Consider the following 25,330-nt stretch of genomic DNA (forward strand, 5'->3'; position numbering starts at 1 on the left):
ATATATATATATATATATATATATATATATATATATATATATATATATTGAATTAAAAAGAAGCTGAAGTAAAAATTTTGTAAAACATTTTAATATTGAATAATATTTTTAATAGATAAAAATTATACTATATTTGAACATTTTAATCACAATCAGATAATGGTAATGGTATGGGTGCATTAGATAATGGATAAGACATTTTCTAAATATTTGTAATAATTTCCATTTTTAACATTTACAAATTCTTTAAAACCCGACAAGTTTACAACATATAGCATAATAAAAAATTCATATATTTCAAATAAAATATTATTTTTATACATATACATACATAATTGTTTTTTTATTATTGAATATTCATTTAATTATATATGCGTACACACACAAAGATATATATATATATATATATATATATATATATATATAAAATATATATTTCTTTGCACGTGTACGGATATATAATTAAATAAATATTCGGTATTAAAAAACAATTTTTATAATAAAGCAATTCAAATTTACTTTACACGCATTAATAAGAGACAGCCACTGACAATATTTGAAAAAAATATTGGTATTTGTGTTTTTATATTTGATAATAACACAAATGCCAAATATAATTTAGAAAATTATCGTTTTTAGAATCTGAATATGAAATTTCTCAATACTGACTTATATAAAAAAACAAACGTTTAATGTTTAACAAAACACAAGCTAACAAGTAATATTTAACAAAGTAAAAGTGTTGGACGAAAATTAAAACATTTATAAAATTTGCATGCTACGCGTACAGTAATGAAAATTTGAGAGCTGTATAACACTTGCTCTTTACAGCTGCGGCTATTTAACAGACCTCAATGAATTTTACAAAAAAAAAAAAAAAAAAAAAAATTCTTACTACTTTCTTGAATTTTCTTAAAAAATTGTTGATGCATTCTTTTATAACCACCCATAAACCACTGCGCTTTTTATACTAATTTACATAGATCCAAGGATTCGTTTTCACGTAGTAACTTTGTTAACATAAAATCTTTATCATATTGAGGCAATACAATAAAGCATCTCCATACATTTATTATTAAATGCATTTTTCGCTTCTTAAGAAAAAAAGTTACATCCAAATAAACTTCTCAACTTTTAAAATAAAAAATTTTCATCTTATAATTTCATATAATTTCAAAATTATAGTCCAGAATATTTGAAGTAAAAATTGCAAAAACAAATAAACAAAATAGGCAATACTTGTTTCATCGATCTTCAGCGATTAATACAGATCATCATGGTAGATCCATATTCAAACGCCGAACAAAATTTAATCACGCGATCTAAACTTTTATCATTAATACTAAGATACGGTTAGACCAATCAAACTTTTTAATTTAACTTTTGCGTATGCTCGATGAACTTTCGTAAAGCAATATTAGTTATATCACGTAATACTTGATCAGTATAAATAATTGTACTTAGTATTGGGCAAGTTATGGTTCCTTATCAAACCGAAGAATCGCATTGAAAAGCGTAACTAATAAACTCAAAACAATACAAATACAAACGGTGAAGCAATATATAAATAATTTCAGTAGAAGTTTTTTTTTTTGCAAAAACAAAAACTCTGCGTTAAATTTTTATTAAAATGAGAATAATTGAACTTTATTTTTTTTTATCTGAATTGAACTAAATTAAGTTTTAAAGCAAATTGTTTAATTTAAATTTTATACACTAGAGTCAATATAATTAGTCTATAAATATTACAAAAATGAGTCAGTGCTGACAGCAGCTGCGGTAAAGAAAATTTGTGGTTTCTTTATCGTACCGAGGCATCGCTTTGAAAATCTCTGATTATGAATAATATATAAAATAATTTATAATCAATAAATAACAAGTTATAAATGTTTTATTTTCAAAAAAAAAAAAATCTTTGTCATGGTTTCAAACTAAAAAAAAAATTTATTTATAAAAATTTATTTATAAAAATTGCAAAATAGAAGAGAAAATCTATTAATCTATGAAAACAGTGTAAAGCGCTTAAAAAAAGAATTTCAATAAATTCCAAAACTTGCATGGTCAGCAATTCTTTTCTTTTTTATACAAGTCCAAATCCACTCAGGTTTGACAACAACTGCGTGCAACCCTGAATCTTCTATCTGAAAACAATAATAAAACTGATCAATATCCAATGTGTCAATATTAATTGTTAACATTTAATGTTACTGGTTATCAGGGGCCGATTTAGACCATCTAGTAAAGTAGGGGGGCGGGGTGATATTTAGGTTTTTTAATTTGGTGGATCCCGACCATTCAGGAAAGAAAAAGCGGAGGCAGGGGAGCAATTTTTTAATTTGCTGGATACAGACTCTAATATAGTGTGGGAGGGAGGGGGAAAGAAGAGAGAGAGAGGGAAATTTATAGGTTTAAATCATAAACTTTTTTAGTTAGTTTTTTTAGAAAATTAGTCTTACACTTTTTTAATCTATGCAACTATGAAATTACGTCAAATTGATATCCCTAACAGTCCGAAATTTAATAATTTTGCACACCACAAAATTATTAAAATTTCTTATTACTTTTAGACAGCCTTCCTTATTTACTTCAATTTTCAAATAAGATACTTTGTGGATCCGCCCTCGCTGGTTATGAGGAAAGGTACAGGGCAGAGACGTCATGTAACAGTATCACAGATTTTTTACAGATTCACAGATAATTGCAGTTTCAAAATAAAAATAAAGTTTATTCAAAACGAAATTGGAAAAAAAAAAAAAAGCGTCAAAAATATAAAAACAGAGTTTTAATCCTTGACCAAAAAATTCTGTTTAAAAAGAAACTTTGCGAAAAAACCTTTTTTTGTTGTTTTGTAGTAATTTTATGAAAAATAATCTTATTCTGCTCTGACAACAACAAGAAAAGTTCAAAACAGTTTAAAGTACCGGGGTGTATCGGAATGGAAATTTTGAATTCCGGCCGAAACCGGATTTGTTAATAAAATTCCGGCCGGAACAAGAACTATATTTATATAAATTTTTACTTCCAAGATTGAAAGTGAAACCTATTTTATTACTTTGATTCTTTTTTCATTTAAATCTAATATGTTGTTTTTATTTGTTTTTTATAATTTTATTATTGAAAGTTTTAACCTGCATAATATTTATATTTAAAATTGTTTCTTTGTTTTCTATTTTTCTATTTAGGTTAAAACTGAAATATTTACTGTATTAGACGCCTTATACTTTTTGATTTTTTAAAATTTAAGTAACATTTAAAATGAGACTGTTCTTAGAGGCAAATAACATTTTTGATAAAAAAAACCCCGCTAGTTTGTTGCCCAAAACTCGATAGCAACTCTTTTTGCATTACAATATTCCTAAATTTCTAGAAATCCTTACATAATTGATTACTGCAAATAAAATTACATTGCGTTTGTTAAGAAGTTTGCACTTTTTACCAAGGTTTACATATAGCTCTTCATTTCCCTTTAGGACAATGATTTTTTGATTCAATTTGCAGTCTGCGTCAAAATATTAAAAAATAAATTCCGGCATTCCGGCCTGAAATATTGTAATTCCGGCCGGAACCGGAATGACCTAAAAGTCACAAATTCCGGCCGGAACGGAATTCCGATACATTCCTAGTTAAAAGTCGCACTAAGCGTCGCGTTATTTCAAAAATTAAAAAAAAAATAAAAAAATAAAAAAAACATTTTTTGCAAACATAAACATATAGCAATAAGAAACATTCAAGTAAAAATAACTGAAATAAAAATTCTTATAGTGACAAATTAAAAAAAAATCAACTTAATTTAGTACTTAAAAGTTTTTTGAAACGAAGCATATGTAAAATAAAATTATAATTTTAAAATAGGAAACAAGAGCAACAAAAGTTGAAACTTTGAGAATTGGAAATAATAAAAAACAAAACAATGCCAAGTTATTAAAAATTTATTAAATATTTATGAAATTCCAAATTATTTTGATAGTAAAAGTTAAAACATAGGCCAACAATCAAAAAGTTTTTTCGACTATTTCGCCTTATTCCTGTCTGTACTGATTCCATAAATAATAATAAGTCACATCACAATCCAATTTCTCGTTTTTTAATATTAAAAAAAATCATTTAAAATGTGAAAAATATATTTAAATTCACTCAAACGTTATTAGGTTAGAAATTAATTGTAATGTTAAAAAGCTACCAATAATTGATAAGGTTGTCAACAAAATCAATTTTAAGTCGGTATTAGGTCAGTAGTTCTGATAAATGGCACAACAGTTTTCTTCGAGATTTTCGCATTGCAGGGTTTAAACTATATGCTTTTGACGCACAGTCTAAGTAAGTTATACGTGGTTTTACTATTGTGGTTTTACTTTTAAAAAGTTTCGTTATGTATGTACAATATTGTATTTAAAAAACACGAAAGGAACATAATTGATTGAAAAAGTATTCTTTGTAGTATACTATTGCGTAGAAATCAGAAATTAAGACAATCACTAAGTATGTTATGTTTGTTTTTTAGGAAATGGTATATCAAAAAGAAAGCCTGTTAATTTAGTTTCTTCAGTTATATTTTGGTATAGTGTGATCAAAAAAATCATTCAAACAAATATTATTTATGCAGAACTGATGTCTTAAAGTCAATGGCCCATAAAAAACGTTGACATCTGGCGAGAAGAACATTTTGAATATTATTCAGACAACTTAAAAAAGATACTTTTGTCACCATTACAGAAAGTTGGGCTTAATGAAATGCTTTACCACAGATTATGATTGTTTTAAACATTTGTTTAGAGAATACTAAATAAAATTTATTATGGAGTAAATTAAAAGAAGGGATATTTGTTGAGTTTGGTATTCGTAAACTAAAAGAAGGGATTTTTATTGAGCCTGGTATTCGTAAAATGATATCCAATTCCAGCTTCAATCCAACGATATTATTAAAGCTGTGACTAAGTTTTTGGGCGATGTGAGTGCTTTTAAAAACGAACTTGTATGAGTTCTAAATACTTGGTTGTCATTAGGCATTAAATTTCACTTCATGCAAAACTATCTTTTTCTCTAAAAACTTGGGTGAGTGAAGACCAGTGGCAACAGTTTCATTAAGACAAAAATAGATGGAGAAAGGATACCAGGGACAGTAAAATATCACCGTGAGGAGCGATTACTATTAGTCACTTCACAGAGAACAACAAACGCATCACATTGGAGAAATAGCTATACAAGAAATTATACAGAGAAAAAAATATATATTAAAAAAAAAAGAATTAAAAATGTTCTTATTTTAGTAATTTAATATTATCACTTGTAAAAATTATTAAACTTATTAAAAAAAACTATAATTTTTAAATTTTTAAGATCTCAAAGTTGCTCGTATATGAAACAATATGTTTATTATATTATGTAATTAACTTGTCTTAGTGTTAAAAATGATAAACTTTGTAAACCTCTTTTCTTTAATTATTCCCTCAATCTATTTTAACCGCTTTTTTATCGTTGTTTGTTCAGGAACACTTTATAAATATTTACTTTTGTAATATTTATAAAGCAGCTGATTTTTAAAATTAGTACTTTATCCTTGTCCGCTTGAACCGTGCCCTACATTAGGTGGATAATTAAGTTTCCTGAGCGGCCTTTGTTTTTTTTTTGCATTTTTTTTTACTCAGTAATGTATGTGATTTAAAATGTAGCAAAGACATTAAAAACATTACTTTAAACAAAAAATGTTAAAATAAAAGTAAAATTACATATTATAAAAATACTTTAAAAAACAGAAGTACACAAAAGAACTCCATTACAGTAACGCAAGTAAAAGTAACTTGTTTGCATGTTTGCAAACAACCTTTTACATGCATGTTTGCAAACAACCTTTTACAAAAACAAATATTTTCAAAATTATATGGAAATACTTTCAAATTTATATGGAAATACTGGAAATTTTAATTTTTTATGCTGTTAATAAATACATAGTAAAACAAAGATCATGAAATAAAAATAATAAATAAAAAAACAAAGGTTAAAAATTTAGACGATTTATAAACTTTCCTAAATCTATAAAATAGTATAGATTATTTTATGATCTGTGACCTGTGTAAAACTATAGATTAATATCTATAATTTTATTTATCTATTTTTATTGAATAAAACAATAAAACTTTAATAAATATTATAATATTAAATAAATGTAAAACTTAACATTATATTAAAATATTTTTAACTATTGTAGTTTTTTTTAATAAAAACTATGAGTAGGTACTATTAGTTATCTAAGAGTAGGTACTATTAGTAACTAAGAGTAGGTACTATTAGTAACTAAGAGTAGGTACTATTAGTAACTAAGAGTAGGTACTATTAGTAACTAAGAGTAGGTACTATTAGTAACTAAGAGTAGGTACTATTAGTAACTAAGAGTAGGTACTATTAGTAACTAAGAGTAGGTACTATTAGTAACTAAGAGTAGGTACTATTAGTAACTAAGAGTAGGTACTATTAGTAACTAAGAGCGAAATTATTTGTTTTTAATAAAACTTGTAAAAATTTAATTGTTTCTAATAACTGTTAAGAAATTTACAGGGGTTTTTGTTCCCTGGCTCCAATCATCGCAATTTTTTGTAAAGCATCATTATTTGACATATACGTATAAATATACAAACATTTGGGGTTTGCTCCATGTTACTGGATGTTAGCTCCATGTTGCTGGATGTTAGCTATCTCAAACACCAAAAAATGATGGACCTGTCACTGCTATACATAAATAAAATATTCTCTAAAGAATTACACGACTTTCAAAGTAACGAAAATATTTCAAAAAAGAAATATTGTTTTTATAACAAATTTCAAAACATAGTGTGGCAAGCCTGGTTTGCATTCTTCATAAGCCCATTTTTGCAGGCCTGACACTGAACCTACTTTGTTTTATGTCTGCTATAGGAAAAAGATTTAAAACAGTAGTTGTATAGGTATTCCTAAGCTGATAAATTTTAACACAGTAGAGGTAGTTTTTTTTTTTGTGTGGATAATGATTTTTTTAGTTATATTTTTATAGATATTATATACTTATCAAATTTACTAATATATCAATTAAATATATAATTAGTATATCACTAAATTTTATTATTAATAAGCCATAATTTAACAGGTAAATTATTTCAAGGCTATTGTTCAAAGTTTTTTTCTGACTGATGCTAACCTTAGTTAACCTTAATTCTTTTCGATTAACCTTAATTAAATTATTTTATTCTGGTTAACCTTGGTCAACTATAAGGCAGTGGGGTAATACTCTCAACTAGCAAGAATAATTTTGCATTGTTACAAAATGTAGCAGATAACGAATAAAATTTTCTTTTAGGATGCCAGGTGGTTAAAAAAGATCAATAAAGTTTTTACAAAGAAACACTATATCCAATAACGTTTATTGCAGAAGCTTACAAGTGATATTCTTTCAGGGTATGTAGTAGTTCCTATTTGTTTAGGTATTTTTTATTAAAAACTTTTCTTAGTAATAACTTTTAGTTTCTTAGTAGATGTTTCTCAGAGATATCAGAGTCAGAGGAAGATATGGAACTAAATGAAATTAATGATAATGGACCTGCTTTAAACATAGGATGGACAAAAGTAATGCAAAATACTCCACTCCAGCATTTGAAGCACTACCATTCACAGTAGCAAATGTAGGCTCTCAGTATTCAATAAACTTAACATGTGAACTAGATTTTTTCAAGTTATTTTTTACTAATGAATTACTGATATTGTTACCGAAACTAATTGTTATGCTATATAAAAGTCGAAAATTGAAAATAAAAATTTGGAATTTCATTCTATTTGGCATAAATAGAAAGATTGAAAATGAACACTTGAAGAAATTCATGCTTACTTTGGTACCATCTTGAATATGGCTCTGAATAAAAAATCAAGTATAAAACATTATCTTTTTCATGATTGGCTGAATTACATGCCATTTTTCCCAGCAGTTTTCTCTAGAACTCGGTTTTTCCAGATGCTGCACATATCCCCACCATCAAATTCATTTAATGAATTGAATAGATGTGCAAGAAAAGTGCTTCATGTTGTATTGGAAATGAAAAGTTCCTGTTCTAGAAATTTTGTCCCACCTTGTAACATTACAATTGATAAAAGTACTATTGGATTCAAAGGTAGAGTTGCAAGTGGGACACTTGTGCTTTTTTAGTGATACAGGTTATATTAGTTTCTTTGAACCATATTTTGGTAATTGCACTACTGAAAGTTTGGCAAGACTTATGTTGCAGTTTAAAAGTCGAAAAAGGTTGCCCAAGGTAGTGGTTATCACTTATTTACTGACAGAATATAGTTGTCAGTAAATAAGTGATAACCGCTTCTTTGAGGAGCTTTTGTGCATAAGGAAAACTAGTATATAATTATATACTAGTTTTCCACTTGCACAAGAGTTCCTCAAAATGAACATACAAACTACAGGGATAATAGTGAAAAATTAAAAACAGTTACCTGCAGATTAAAAAAAAAATCAAATTAAAGAAGCACGAAGTTTCTGCATACGTACACTCTTTCAATGTTATAATTTTGGCATGGCAGGATAGGCGACAGGTTCTGCTGCTGAGTACTTTTCATGATTTAACAACTGAAGTTCCAAAAAAAAGAACAAAACAAGGTATAGTAGACATTGATAAAGCAACTGTTATTGTAAATTATTCAAAACATATGGAAGCAAAACATAAGGAAGCTGTTGACCAAGTTGTTGAGATGATCACTATTGTTTTAGCTATTCATTTCTACGCAAATCTTTGAAATGGTGGAGATAAATAATGGTGGAGATAAATATTTTTCTGGTTGTTAGAAGTTGTAGTTGTAAACAGTTATAGATTATTCAATAAATTTTGTGAACGTAATGGTAAAAACAAAATTTGACACCTAACCTACAGACAAAACCTCATTGAGTAATTAGTTGAAACATGTTGTAATCAAGAGCCAAGAGGAAGGCGAACATTATTAGATGAAAATGAACGCCTCAACCAAAAGCCACATTTTATTGCACAAATTCCAAGTAATGCCAAAGACTGTCTAGTCTGAGGTGACACAAAAACATAGGGTGGTAGAAGAAAAACTGTATAATATTGTAAAACCTGCACTAGAAAATCAGGACTACACCCTACTGATTGTTTTGAACTTTATCATACAAAGACTGACTTTTGTGTAAAATAGGGACAATATTGCAATTTATTTGCGAATAAAAACAAGTGTTTACATATGCATATTTTTTTCTTGTTTAGTATTTGCACTAAGGTCATAGTGCTTTTGGCAGAAAAAAATTAAACAATTTGATGCTACACTAATAGTCTATTTTTTATGATAAAATAAAGAGAAGCTATGGGTCAAACATATTTTTTCTGTTATATTTAAGGTCAATAAGTAAAAAAATAATTTAGACCTGATAGGCAAAAAAAATTTTTTTTAAAGACCTCAAAGCGTTAAGTTTCTTAGTAATAACTTTTATTTTTTTAGTAATAACTTTTAATTTCTTAGTTAATACTTTTAGTTTCTTTGTAACATCTTTTAAGGTTTTTGTCAGAAATTACTGCTGTTTTAATTACTTTTCAAATGTCATTTGGAACGAAAAATTATAAAAACATTGTTGAAAAAAGAACATTCTGTTTATTCAAGCTAATTGCTTAACTTAAATAGCTTCAGATTTATTAAAATATTTATAGACTACTTCATAAATGCAGTAAGCCAATATTTATCAGCTGATGATTTGGAAACAAAAATTTTTATTGCAAGCTAGAAAGCAATCCTTTTAGCTTCTGTTGCAGATAACCCAAAATATACTTGTGTTGCTCACAACAAGTAAACACTAGTTCTTTTTTAACTTCTTCTAGTAGTAGCAAGACACCTGTAAATGTCTCAAAGAATGCAAACTTAACAAAAAATTATAATGGATAAAGATTTTCAAATGAACAAAAAACTGTTTAAAATGTACATTCAAAACACGATAAACTAACTTAACTAAATAATAAATTTAAGGACTAAAAACTTTACTTTCCAGTAGTTGTGCATAGGTAAAATTTACTGGAAAATTTTATTAATTTTGAACTAAATTTATCTACTACAATCACATTAATATCTATTTCTAATAAATATTTTGAACTTTTTGAAACTTTTATATATTTTTCATAACAAAATTTGTGACAAACCAAACCCCCTTTTCCATATTTAGAAATATATTCTATATTTCTAAATATAGAAAAGGGGGATTTACACCCACCTACTGTGAGTTATTCACAGTTTACTCACTGTTATAGATGATCCCTAAAATATTTCTTACTCATATTTTTTCAATAAAGGTTTAAGTATAAACTAATTACAATGTTATCATTTATAAAGATGCATGCAATTTCAAAACAGATATTTCTTACCTTTTCTTCTGAAACAATATAATCAGCACTATTTGTTTCATGTTCTTCTGCAATATCACCATCATATCTTTTTTTTTAAGTGTCAAGTATTAATTAAGCAATTATTTTTTGTAATAATAGCATAGATTTGAATTAATAATATAATATCTCAGCTTCATATAGATGGTTTTCTACAACAAAGTAACAGGTCTAAATTTAACAGTAAATAGAACATTTTTCGTTATGTTTTTAAAGCTTGACTGTTTAGGACCACCCTAGCATATGTATGCAAGTAAATGGTTTGACTTATTCAATATAAAATGAGCAAAAATTATATCAAAGTGCATATAAATTTAAAACTACCATAATACAGTACAATAACTGACAATACAGTACAATTTCCATAATACAGTACAATCACCCATAGTACCATGTATTAACTTAAACTATTTAATTTGATTTAAATTTTAAATTAAAAAAAATTAAAACTATAAAAAGATTTATTAAAAATAACTGAGTTTAAACATTTTCAAATTAACAAAAAAAATCATAAGTATTAAGAAAAGATACGCCACTATGAATCGCCTCAACTTTTTGCTTTCTTTAACATTTTCAGCAATCGCAAAGGTTAACCCAGTGAATATATTTTCTAAATTCTAAGAATATCACATTTTCACAAAATAGTACTAAAATTTTGATATTAAACAAACTAAATGAATAAATTAACTGGTGTGAAGTCAAAGAAAGCATTTTTTATTTTAGAAATAAAAAATATTAAAAAAAAAAAATCAAAAAAATTTTTCATTTTAGAAAGTTTTTTTCATTTCAATGAAACATTTTATAAACTTCATGTTTTAAAAAAAAACGAAACTTTGATTTAAAAAAGTTTTGTCTTTTTTAAATATATTAGGGGCAATTCTAGACTGTTTTGACAGCATTGACTGTTTTTAAATTTTTTTTTTAACGCTTTTGAAGGCAAATATTGTTTTTTCGTGAAAAACCACCTTTACTTTGGTAATAATTCCGCTAAACTTTGCAGGAACGCAAATAGAATAGAGAGAGTTTCATTTAACTTTTATTAAAATAAACATTTAAAAAAATTTTTTATTTAAATATTTATCTTTATAATTTATTAAATTTATAAAATATTCTTTTTAGACTCAATGGAAAACTTGAATAAAAAAATAGAGAAATTTACAGTATTCTGAAAAAAAGGCTTTGATAAACTCACCTCACACTAATGATTTTTTCTACAACATTAAAACAAAACTAATGACCATAAAAAATAAAAATCATTTATTTAAAATAAAAAAATGTAAACAAATAAAAAATACTTTTTTATTGTTACTCGTAATGCAAGGTTCTTCAAGTTTAATTTTACTGCTGTCATGACTAAAGTCTTTAAAATGTTCTTTGTTTTTCCGATAGCAATTTGAACCATACTGACAAACTGGTTTTTCTGACTATAACAATATGCTACTTTGCAATATTAGTTAACATGTTATTTTGAGTATTTACAATACTATTACAATAAAATTTACAATACTAATATTAACTGCTTCATGGTTGCATCATATTGCTTTAAATAAAATTTTATTAAACTCTAATTTTATTTGTTATTTGTTGCTATTTAATCTAAAAATTTAATCTAAAAAATCATTGCACTTGTGTTACCTCTACTGTAGCCTGCTCATTGGATGAAGTTTTTTTTTTTGATAACATATTTTTATTGGTTTCACCAGAAGTTTTTCTTTTTCGAGATGACTTTGATTCCTTTGATGGAGGATTGGTTAATGAAGATGAACCACTTTCCACTGATATCAAAGTTTCTGATTGAATGAAATTACTTTGGCCAGCCAAATCTACATCTGGTTAAAGTAAGAATTGAATCAAAATTATTTTTTTGCTCTACTAAATATCTTTCATAAGCAAATTGTGATTGATCTATTCAAAACTTTTACTATTTCTTAAGATGTCATCAGCTATGTTTTATCAGCAATATATACTAGCTGACTGAACCTGTAAATATACATCTGTAAAAATACACCTGTAAAAATACACTGTTAGACATTAATACATAACCTTATACAAATGGCGGAACTAAGAAGATGGCATAATTTTAACAAACAGAAATTATCGAAAGAGGGGAGAGCCATGAGAAATCTAAAATCAAAATTTCCAATTTGCCACTTGGATAAGACAACATATTTTGGTATTATTTCAATCTCATCAATTTTTTAAAATACAATAACATAAATACAAAAATTCAAAACAAAACAGTTTAAGCAAAACAGACTTGTAATTATTAGAAAAATGTTTTTATATCCTGTATAAAATGTTATATAAGTGGATTTTTTACATTTGTATATAACATACTTGTTTATTGTTGTATTATATTATATTAGATGCTATGCAATAAAGCTGCACTTGTTTAGAGAACCCACTTGAAAAGTGTTGATTAATTGCAATAAGTATAAGAGTTTATTTTTCTATTACATCCATAAATTTGATAGATCAGTGGCTTAATGTGCTGTCATCTGTATCGTTTCGCAAGGGTTCAAATCTGCCCCTTAACACAATATATTTTCAATTTTTTTAATCTGGCCGTATATATTTATAGCAAAAAATAAATGTTGCAAAAAAGACTTTTAATTGCTAAAATTTTTTAAAGATTTTTTAGCTAAAGACTTTTTTTGTTTGCCTCCACATTTCTTCCGGTGTTTTGATGTTTAAAAACTCTCTTCCTTTCGTTTGTTATAGTGTATAATATTTTTATATATGTTATGTATATAATATCTATAAAACTTCAAAAGTGTTTTACTTTGTATTTTAGAAATATTTAAAAAAATTAAAAAAAAAAAAGAAAAAAGAACCCAGTGGTAGAATTTAAACCACACCTTTTTGCTTTAAAAACTCTGCAAGCTAACCACTTGGTCATGCAGGGATGTTGCCTGACGTAAATTTAAAAACTATTTAACAAAAAAAAGGCTTTATAAAACGGAAATAAATGGTATAGATAAAAATTAAGGAGATGTTGCCACTATGCAATTTTCAAGTAAAAGTAAAACTGTGAAACTTGATATATGTTTTAATATGTTTTAACATTATTTTGAAGTTTACATAAGTTAGATATTTGCATACACTTTCGTTCACATTTTCTTATAGCAAAAAGTGCTGCGACTCTTTCTTGCCATCAACTGGGTTGCAATGGCTGCCAAGATATATTTATATTTGTATATATATATTTGTATAGCTATATGTATAGCTATATGTTCAAATGAATACATATATGCATGAAAAAATAAATGCACTCTTGCCTGGTATTATAAAAAACACTAATAAAAACAAACCGAAATATAATAAAAGCTTGACTTCTTTTAATTGAAAAGGAAAAAAAATTTGAGGGTTTTGCTTTCCCAATGCAAAACCCTCAGTTGATGTATAAAAACATGCTGTGTCTTTAAACAAACTCTGTTTATATAAAAATATAAAATAAGATTATTATCATTGAAGTTGCATTGAAGTTTTTAGAAGAAAATTTTATTTTCTTCTAAAAAACCAATAAAAGTCAATATGCTTCTGCAAACTATTTAAAGGTTTTACCTTTAAATAATGATAAGCAGTGTAACAGTTAAACTAACCATGTGTAATCATGGTATACATTAATGTACCATTAGAGTACACCATGAAAAAATCCACGGTTTCTAAATTTCTATTTTACATATATACCAATTACAATTTGTACATATAATTGAATTCACAAAGTATTTGCATTATTTTTTTTTTTATTATAGGGCTTACTAAGAATAAATAAGCAAATAATATTTTAATAGAAAATAATTATTAATTTATTTTGTAAAACTTAAAAATATTTCAAAAATCATGCAAAATTTCTATAATTCCATCAAAAGTAAACCTTTATAATTTTTGTTTTAAATAATAACTTTTTAGTTACTTTCGTTTTTAATGTGTACCTTTTACACTAATTAATTTGAAGATTCGCTTTTTCATACTTTTTATAAGATTTTCAAACCTAAGACCATTATGTGTCACAAATGTGTAAATATCTGTTTTAAATTAAGTGTTTCTAAGTATGTTATAACGTTACGTGTTTATAGTTTGTAATTGGTTATTATGCTGTTTCCATGATTTCAAAGTGTTGTGACTTGCCTTAGTTTACAGCAAGAGTGTTGTCTTTGCTAGCCAAGCAGTGTATTGTCATGATAAAACATTTATGACTTATTACATTGATTGATTGTTTTTATTGTATTTTTTTAAATTTTTTATATAGTTGCCTCTTCTGGTATTAAAAGTTGTTGTACTTGAGTTATTACATTAATTGATCGTTTTTATTTAATTTTTATATTTTTTTAAATAGTATACTTTTTCTTAGTAGTATCTTCCCAGTAGATAATTGCATATATACAGGGTGGCCAGCAACCTGAAAAGTCAGAGAAATTCAAAAATATGTTAAAAAAGTCAGGAAATAAATTAAATTTTGCAAGTCATGGAAAAGTCAGGAAGTTTAAATGGATTCAGTAACAAAACATGTTTTTTTTGGAGACTCAATTTTTTTACTTCATTTTTATTTTTATTTTTTTGTTTAAAAATGTTTATTAATGTAAAATTTTGTTCATAAATTTTTGTGTTGTTTTTCAATTTTTCCCATTAATTTTAATGCTATCAAGTTAAACCATTTAAATAAGAAACTTTTATTAACAATACTCAATGACAATAACTAAAGTTCAGGTCAAACATTTGATAAAGTTAGTGTTAATCTCAAAAAGTCTTGATCACAACCAATTCTATATAATCACAACCAATTCTATAACATGTTCCAGAACCAAGTCATTTAATAATTTAATAATTTTTTAAATATGATAAACATGCATTACAAGGTATGTCATTAAACAAATTATCAATTATACAAATAATGTTTTATTGTTAAATGCTCTTAACTTATAGTTTTTGAAAAAATTTTTTATGTGTCATATGATGTGGTAATGTGTGCCATTTATTATGTGTTATTATATGTTATACAGTGGAGAAAATAGAATTAGCCTCACCTTTATTTTTCGTTCTAATTTAACAAAAATGACAGTGAAACAATTATTAAATCTACCCTATTTCTTATTATCTTCTACTACAATTAAAAAAATTATAAATTGGTATGTTTAATTAATTACAAATTTAATTAATTACATGCGGGCCATACCATTACATGAATATTTTTTATTCTAAACCAAGCTTTTGTAAGATTTGAATTATGGATAGCAGCATTGCCTTGTTGAAAAGCGAAATTTTCACCCATCAATTCTTCATCATGTTCAAGCAAACTAATTTCTAATAAGTCAATGTAGTCCTGTGAATTCATTTTTGTTGAAATCCAAGCCAGTGGAAATTTTTCAGCAAAGAAAAAAGCCCTCCAAACCATATTAGCTCCACCACAAAGTTACAAATCATCCAAATTTTGAAGATCGTGCTAGTAATATTGATAGCCATCAGGACCATCTAGATTGAACTTTTTTCATCACTAAAGAGAACTTGATGCCACTCTTCCTGCTAAGACATGTTCTTTTGCAAATTGTAATCTAGCTTCTTTATGACAAACAGTAAATTTTGGTTTTGGTTTACACTTTTTCTAAACTATGTTTAGATCTTCATGTAAGATTTGTCTCACACATTAAACAGTTACAGGTAATTATAAATCAGTACGAATTTAAGATGCAGTCATGTGCTGAGCAGCAGCACATGACTGCATCTCAACAATAACTCGTTTAGTACGATTATCAATTTTACGCTTGCCACCACTTCCTTTATAAGCTTCATAATTAACTCCCATCTTGAAGTAATTATTAACCACTTTTGGAGATCTTTTAATTTTCTTTGCAACTTCCCGATTAGATAAGCTTGTATCTTTGTATGCTTTGATAACAGCTAAGTCCTCTTTGTTAAACATTTACCACGTCCCATTTCAAATTCAAGTATCAAAAACCAAATGTTAAAAACTTTATCATTACTGATTTCACAGTCTTTGTTTAACTTACAAATAATAATAAAAAACTAAGTAACAAATGTGTATCACCAGATCAAAATATACAAGTAAACTGAAAATAATTATTGATGAGGCTAATTCTACTTGTTACCGCAAATATCAAGTATTATACATTTTATGGTTTTATCAAATGTACCACAATTTAATTATGCTATATTATAATCTAAAAAGTTGTTGGTTGTCACAATAATTATATGTGTGTGGATACAAAATATGCACCGCACAAATTTGCTTACATATTTTTAAAATATTGGATCAGTACATGGTGAGGCTAATTCTATTTTCTCCAGTGTATAAAGTTATATGGGTTTATAATTTGTAAATGTTTATGCGCCATATGGTGTGGTAATATGTGTTATTTAATATGTATTAATATGTGCTATATAAGGTTACATGGGTTTAAAATTTGTAAGTGTTAAGGGTCATAAATATGTAAATATATGTTATATATATATATTTTATATATGTTATATATTATGTTTCTATGTTGATTGATACGGTGTTTCTATGTGAATGCTGTTAGTAGTTAAAATATGTAAACTTTCCCATAATAATAAGTGTTTTAATAATCTTGTTCCATTTTTAGATAGAGTTCTCTTATGACTGATTTTTTAAAATTCATATATAGCAGAATTTAAGAAATGTTCTGAATGTTAATCATTTTTAAAAGCCTAAAAAAATTTGGATAATCTTTATATCATTTACTAAAAGCTATGTAATAATGAAACAATGTTATAATTCAAATAGCTTTTTGAAGTACTTTTGATACATTTTTTTTTTAACATAACATTTTTTAGAATGTTTTTTTTTTTTACAAAAAAAGTTTTATTTTTATTTTATCTCAAGAAAAATGTTTTTTGTTTCTCACATAAATTTATTCTCTTTGGAATTTTTATTTTATATTGATATTGGCCATTTTTGCTTTGTTTTTTTATACTTTCGTTATTTTTTGTAACAATGGTGTTCAGTATTTTTTGTAACAATGGTGTTCAGTATTTTTTGTAACAATGGTGTTCAGCATTTTTTGTAACAATTGTGTTCAGTTTTTTTGTAACAATGGTGTTCAGTTTTTTTGTAACAATGGTGTTCAGTTTTTAAAATGCTTTTCATTTATCAAACCCCTTAAAAGATATATTCAGACTTAAATATTATTAAAAAAAAAAAATTAAGTGTAAAAAAGTAAATATTAAGGTAAACTGGGATAAAGTGAACTGTTTTCAATATTTAAAGGAAAAAATTTTAAAATAAAAGTCTAGCATTTTGCAATATTCAAAATTTATACCATTTATAGTATTAGGTACAACATAAAACAAAACACTAAGATTAAAAATTATTATTATAATGTTAAATATATATTCAAAAAAAACATGTTCACATTGGGGTAAAGTGAACTACTTCATCTTTAACTCTTTTGTGTTTGTTATTTCTGATAAATTAATTTTTTTATATTGTATTTTGCCTTGCTGCTTGATCTTTCTTTTAAAGCATTCATTTTCTTCATCATTTAATCTTTTAAACCCATCTTCTGAAGACACTCACCTGCATAGCGTCTTTTTATTTTTTTTTGTAGGTTGTTTGTTGTATAAACAAACATAATCCTTTGTGGCCATTAACTGTTCTTTCACTCTTTCTCTTATGGTTTTATTTCCTGTAAAACAATCTATGTCTGATTGATAATTGATTTACTTTTTAATTGTTTAAGTCTTTGTCTCCTGATATCATAGTTTTTTGTGAATTGTATTTATTTGTTGACTTCTCAATAAAAAGTTTTTCACAAGTACTATTCTGATCATTGACATTGGTGTTCAAAGTGATGTTTTGAGGGATGTTATTATCATAACTATTTGTTTTCTGAGAAAAAGTGTGTTCATAGATTTCAGAAGGAGTTAACTTAGTATAGCAGGTGGATCAAAGGGAAAAATTCTAGTTTTGGCAAATGAATGTACTAAATGAACTAGCTTAAAGGAGGTATCATAAAGTTTTTTTAACAAAAATGGAAAAACAGATTCCCCAACCACCTTTCAGCCTTGACTTGGTATACCAAATAGCCAGAATATTACGACATACATGTTTAACTTAGCGAAAAACTCCCACATCAAGTGGCTGAAACAAATGCAAATAATGTGCTGACAAACACAAAATAGTTATATGATTTTTAACTGCTTTTTTAACAGTTTCTAAAGAAATATGACTCATATGACCATCAAGGTAAGCAAAACAGGCTTGGGAGTGTCTTTCAACCATAAAACAAGATGGTTAAAGTATTCAGTGAAAATGCCTATTTCCAATCCAAATTTCTTTATGCAGCTGAAATTGTTGCTAATACAGTAAACTGTTCGTTTCCTGATCCATGAGCAATAGTTACAGGGTTTTTAATATCTCTTTTGCAAATAATTTTTTCATTTATTGGGTTAGTGCAAAACCCACTTTCATCACAGTTTAGTATTTGAGCAGATCTATTCATAATGTCACATTTTTCCAATCTAGCTCTAAGTAAAGAAAACCAAGTGTCAATTACAGTTTTGTTACAAGCTAAGCCTCTTGTTAATGTCAAAAGCTCTGGAGTCCTTATAGATATTTTTTTCTGCAAACGATTTATAAAATTACGAAACCACTGATCACCAGCAACATCATTCACAAATTTTTTCTGAAATCCATTTAGTTTGATATACATTTGAACAAGTTTCATAAATTATTTTTTATCCAATCCAAATCCAAAATCAGAAAATGCAGATAAAAGCAAAACAAGATCTTTTTCAGCATCAGCAGATAGTTGGTTCCATTGCCCTTCACCAACTTTTGAACATTTTATGCCTAGCAGATGTCTTGCAATCGTACTTCTTGGAACACCATATTCTTTTGATACAGCATATGAAGACATTTCTTTATTTTTAACTTTAGAAATAGCATTTTGCAACAAATTAGGTGCATATGTTTTTCTTTGAGATTTTTTTTTCTTAATGTAGTTTTTTGGCATTATTTCAATATATTATATTTCTGAAATAAATTTTAAGAAAATTTCTAAAACAAATATTTATTTTAAGAGTAAACAATTTAGTTAAGTAATTACGATGTATATATACAGTTCTACTAAAAGTATTTGATGAAAAAACATAACAAAAAGACTAGTTCACTTTACCCTCATTAGACAGAAAAATGAGGGGTAAAGTGAACTAAATTGATTTACAAACTAAAAACTTAGCTGTTTTATATCATGATAAAAATATATAACTTTTGTAAAGCAGCATTATATTATCTTCAAAATGTATATAAATAATATAACTGATATTTGCATTAACAACAACAAAACTTAAATTTAGTAACACCTATCGCAAAGTTTGATAGCGTAATTTTAAAACTTCTGCAAAACTCGTTTTTTAAAATGGCTTTTACATTAAAACTTTTTTTTGAAAAATATTAAAATGTTGTTTTAAGCAAAAATAATGCTAAATTACTAAACAAAAAGCTTTAGGTGATAATTTTTTAATATAAAAAAATAGTTCACTTTACCCCTAGTTATTATTATAATTATATACATTACTAATTACTAATATGCTGTAAAATTTAAAAAGCAGCAGCATTTTTTTACTAATTTCATTCATTTTTACAATATTTTGGTCTATATTCTTTCAAAATTGTCATCAGAAATAAAAATATAATTACAAAAACTATTAATGGAATATGTTTAAAACCATAAAGAAGACTGCAAAAATGATATAAATAAAAAATACCTTGCTATTCTATTAAACAGGGACAATGATTTGAATATTATTTCAAATAATCGGAGACCATTATTTAAAAAAACTATAAATAACAAGATACTTTTTATGTAATCTTTGTATGGTCTTTCTTTTTGCAACAAATTTTATATTACCAATTGCTATAATTATATTTTACATTTTTATTTATACCATTTTGTATAGTCTTCTTTATGATTTTAAACATATTCCATTAATGGTTTTTGTAATTATATTTTATATCTGATGATAATTTAAACAATATAGATCAAAATATTATAAAAATGCGGTAGTGGTGTTGTCGTAGAGCGCCCGCTTCATAAGCAAGAGGTTCCAAGTTCGATCCGCACCACGTCCCTGGTAGTACCGCGCTCAACTTGTTTCTCTGCACAGCGGCCTTATTCATCAAGGTTCGTGTTTTGGAGTTATAGAGTTGAGAGAGAGTTATAACCACAATTAAGTAGCCTCCTCGTGGTGGGAATCAAACTCGGAACCTCTCACTTATGAAGCGAGCGCTCTACCACTACCACATATGAATTAACATTGAAAAAAAAAAAAATTTGATATTGATCTAAATAATATGGATCAGATTATAAAAAAAAGAGAAAATTAGTACTCTGCTATTTGTTATCTTTACACCATATACTAATCTTATAAAAGTTGTAAAAATGTTTTCAAATTATTTTTTTTTAGTTTCGCTAACCTGTAGTTTTCTTTGATTCGTTGTATAACTTCTAAATATAGAACATAAGACAAAAGATTTTATTTTCTTGCTAATTTTCAAAATTACAATAAAGGAAATCATCAAAATTTATAATTTATCATTAAAATTATTTAAAAATACTTTTACTTTTTACTTTTTAAAACATTTTATTTATTTAGGTATAAATAACAAATGTTTTTTGAAAATATTAAACCTTTAGAAGTTGTAACAATTATTATTTGTCAATAATTTCTTTAGAACAAAACATCTTGATTAACTTAGAACATAACTTTAACAACATGCAAACAACCAAATATTCAAACTAAACATTCTAGAAAAATATTCTTTACAAAAAGAGAAAAATAAAGCGTAAAAGTATAACCTGAAGTTGACTTAAATTGGTAGCACTTTTCCAGTCTTTATCTGGTCTAACCTTAGTAACTCTAGGAAAGCGAATTGAAATCCCTGCTGCAGTATGAGTTGTAGATTGGCTAAACTCAGCACCTGTAATCTCCCACACAGGAGAAGTCTAAAGAAATTTTTTTTTTTAAAACCACAAATTCAAGAAATAGAAGCATAATAAAATAAATGAAATAAAATTAAAATAATAATAACAAATCAAAAACTTTAAACCTTTGAGTCTACAGCAACAAAATCTGGAATTAAAGAGCGATTCACTTCAAGCCAAGATGGTACATTATCTTAAAAAATTTTCAAAAATAGTTTTAAAATATTTAATTTTATCTCTTTAAATTTGTTTAAAAATGAAGAAGAAAAAACGAGTACCTTAGATATTTTCTTCATTTGTAAAGAGGACTGGAGTTTTTTTATTGTATCATCATCAAAACCGTTTCCACATTTAGCTACTGTCAACCACTTTTTCTGATTCTGATCATAATAACCCATCAGGAATACAGACATCATACCACCTTAAAAGTAAAAGTTAATACACAAAATGCAAATTAAAAACAAACTGTACACTCTAGAATACCTTCATTTCCTGCTCCATAATAACTGTACATTGTAGCGTACCTTTATTTCCTGTTCCATAATAAGCACCAAGAACTACAAGATCAGCAGTGTCAGCCATTGCGCCATCTTGAAGATAGTCTTTTATAATCTAATTCAAAACTAAAATATTTTTAACATAAACAATCTAGTTAAATGGATGTCCCAGCATCCATCTAATCTAATAGATTTCTCCAAAAATTCTTGTTTAAAATTTCTTCAAAAAGTGATATTTTTCACAATTTTGAAACATAATGAAATGTTTTTAAAAGTTTCTAAGCATTTTATTTATTTTTCAAAATTAAAACATATAATGGATAAAAAATTTAATAGAATTTCAAATACAAAATTAAAAGTAAAAACTCAAATAATTTATATATATATAGAAATAGTTTTTTATTCTATTGAAATCGTCTAAAGTTTTTGTTCAATAGAAATTGTTTAAAGTTTTTGTTCTATAGAAATTGTTAAAAAGTGTTTTTATTCTATAGAAACTGTTGAATTGTTTATTGGGATTTAATGGGATTTTTGAAGAAAATTTATTTATAAAATTAAGCCATTTCGCGCTCGCCTACAAACCTGCAAAAACTTCAGCGAGTGCATAAAAAAATGCTTACCAAAAAAAAAAAGCCATTCTAATGTAGTTATTTTATTAAAAAAATTTTTTTCACAGTTTTAATCTAAAAATTCTTTTTGCCAGGTTTTTTTAGTTATTTTTTTTCAAAATTTAAATAAAACGTTTGCCTTACTATTCTTATTTTAATTACTTTGTTCAATATTTATATATATTTTATTTATAAACTTTGGCATATATATAATTCTGACATATATAAAATTCGCCGAATGGTCACACACGAGCAGTGAACGCCTGAGGGAAGAAATGAAGTACATTAGAATAAAGGAGAATTATTTTTCAAACAAAGCATATTTTGACAGTTGTCAAGACAAAAATAAAGATTAATAGAGGAATATTTAAAATAGGACAGACAATGCACCTAAGCAGTACTAACAATAATAATAAAAAATAAATTGTTATATAAATACTAATATGAAATACAATAAACAAAAAATATATCACCAAACAAAAAATAAATAAAACAAAAAATACATTAAAAAATAAAAAGTATGCAAACAATAATGAAAGGCCTCAGAATAGAAAAAAAACATTAATGCCAATGTGTAAACATAATTTGTGTAGTGATTAAGTAATAAACATCTCCTCCTTTTAGTTATTTTTTTTCAAAATTTAGATAAAACGTTTGCCTTACTATTCTTATTTTAATTACTTTGTTTAATATTTATATAAAATGTATTTTAATTTTTATGTTTATGTCATTTTTATTTTAATTATTTTCATTTTACTTATTTTATCTAGAATTAAAATAAAACGTTCATTTTGGTGGTGTTTTTCTTTTTTTTGTTATTATTTGATCTAGCACTAATTCAAAGTATTTTTTTTTGCTGTTTTATTTTAGTTAAATAGCAGAAAAAGATGAATTTTTCGCGCACACCAAAACAAAAATGACCGTTTGCCCAGCGCTTTTTTGTGCACTGGCATTAACTTTCAAATGGAGAAGACTGTAAAATGTTTGTATAATGATAAAATTTAGAAACTATAATTATTTCAATTGTTATACAAAAAAAAAAATTCTAAAAAAGCGAAAAAAATAAATAATAGTTATACTAACAAAATATAAACTTTATATAAATAAATTTTCTTCAAAATAAAATTCTAAACCTTATTAACTCTGTAAAACATCTAAAAACATATGACAACTAATTAACATCATTGTTTCATGTTTTTTTTTTATTCATTTAATTCAGGGTGTCTGCCAATGTTTCAAGATGGATTTCACTAATTTTTCTTTAATATTTCTACCTTCTCTTATTTAAATTTATTTTACAAAAACTCAACTTCTAAAAAAATCTTGTAAATCTTTCCCTGATTTTTCTAAAATTCAACTCAATTTCCCTGATTATTCCCTGATTTTTTTGCAGATATCTGAATTCCCAGATATTTCCCTGATTTAGCAAACGCTCTGTAATTGTTATAAGTTAAAAATACTAGTAACTTAAAATGCTGTTCAAAGGCCATATGTTAAAATTTTCAAATCTATATGTTTGTTATGAATAAAAAATCATATCAAACATCAGATATCATAATAATAATTGCAAATACCTTTAACCAATGTCTCTTTCCTGGTTCATATATACTCTAAAAAAACATATATATCAAAATGAGAGAATTAAAGAAGGAAATTACTTGATAACGACATAATGACCAATAAATAAAAATAATATATATGTAAAAATAAAAATGCATATATATATAAATATATATATATATATATATATATATATATATATATATATACATATATATATACACACACACATATATATATACATATATACATATATCAAAAAATATTGCCTATTTCACGAATTCGAAAAGTATTATTATAATAGCAAAATTATAATAATAATAATATATAAATATATAGTACATTCAGCCCATGTAACAGCACTCTTTTGCGGAAGCAGGCTATAAGGCAGTTTAGGTATGTACTATTCGTTAAATAGGCAATAATTTGCCGATTTCACAAATTCAGCAAGTTTGCAAGTTCGACATAACATAAAAACCAGTAGCTATTAGTTATTGGTACAACTTATTATTGTTAATCTTGTTATTGTTAATCTTAGATGTTTTCAAGAGAAATACAACATAAAGAGAAAAATAAATTTTAGAAAAAAACAGATATACTTTAATATCCTTGATCACAAGCCCTTCAAGATTTTCACTAAACACTTTTTTTAACTGGCACTGAAGCTCATCACTTTTCTAAACATTTGATATAAAACTAACAAAAACTTTGAACCCTTTAAGTTAAAAAATAAAATAAAACAGTGTTTTTAATAGTTTAAAACTTACTGTAATTTCTTTCATCTCTGAAAAAACAATTCTACCCTTGATCTCTTTGACGTTCTTGCACAAAATCTCACGTCTCTCAAATAGTGGCCTGGGCAAAAATATGCAAAAATGAAAAACTAAATCAAATATGGCAGCTAAAGTAATTTGTAAAAGTGCATGGATAACATTAATGCAAAACAAAATCTGGGTGCATTAAAGAAATTAAAAATGGTTAATTTATTAAAGAAATTAAAAATGGTTAATTTATGGATAGTGAACAATGAGCAATGAGTCATTAGTCATGAACAATGAATGATAAGTCATTAGTCATGAACAATGAACAATGAGTTATTAGTTATGAACAATAAATGATGAGCCATAGAAGCATGTTATGTACAAAAGTTCTCACTTTTTATTTTTCAAAATGAAAAATAAAATGTGAGAACTTTGAACAGTCAAAAATGAGATAAGTTTTGGTAGGTAAAGTAGATGGTAAAATTTCAAAGCTACATTTCGTTTACAACCTCAGATTCTTTGTAACTTTCTTAT

At 25.9% G+C, this 25,330-nt stretch overlaps 1 protein-coding gene across 1 annotated transcript in view; it reads right to left on the minus strand.

Annotated features, from left to right (window-relative positions):
* Positions 1-1,873: 1,873 nt before the first annotated feature.
* Positions 1,874-25,330, minus strand: part of LOC101236307 (DNA ligase 3) — a 61,492-nt gene continuing 38,035 nt past the window's right edge. The window contains exons 13-25 of the mRNA XM_065800387.1: positions 24,803-24,890; positions 24,635-24,712; positions 24,050-24,085; positions 21,895-21,982; positions 21,645-21,791; positions 21,496-21,566; positions 21,245-21,391; positions 20,863-20,893; positions 12,042-12,235; positions 11,702-11,830; positions 10,938-11,023; positions 10,389-10,455; positions 1,874-2,141 (exon numbers count right to left, since the gene is read on the minus strand). Coding sequence (XP_065656459.1) covers positions 2,037-2,141; positions 10,389-10,455; positions 10,938-11,023; positions 11,702-11,830; positions 12,042-12,235; positions 20,863-20,893; positions 21,245-21,391; positions 21,496-21,566; positions 21,645-21,791; positions 21,895-21,982; positions 24,050-24,085; positions 24,635-24,712; positions 24,803-24,890 — 1,267 coding nt within the window. The 3' untranslated portion in view covers positions 1,874-2,036. The remainder of the gene's footprint in view (positions 2,142-10,388; positions 10,456-10,937; positions 11,024-11,701; positions 11,831-12,041; positions 12,236-20,862; positions 20,894-21,244; positions 21,392-21,495; positions 21,567-21,644; positions 21,792-21,894; positions 21,983-24,049; positions 24,086-24,634; positions 24,713-24,802; positions 24,891-25,330) is intronic.

Source organism: Hydra vulgaris, chromosome 06, assembly GCF_038396675.1.
Source record: "Hydra vulgaris chromosome 06, alternate assembly HydraT2T_AEP".
NCBI classification, from domain to species: domain Eukaryota; kingdom Metazoa; phylum Cnidaria; class Hydrozoa; order Anthoathecata; family Hydridae; genus Hydra; species Hydra vulgaris.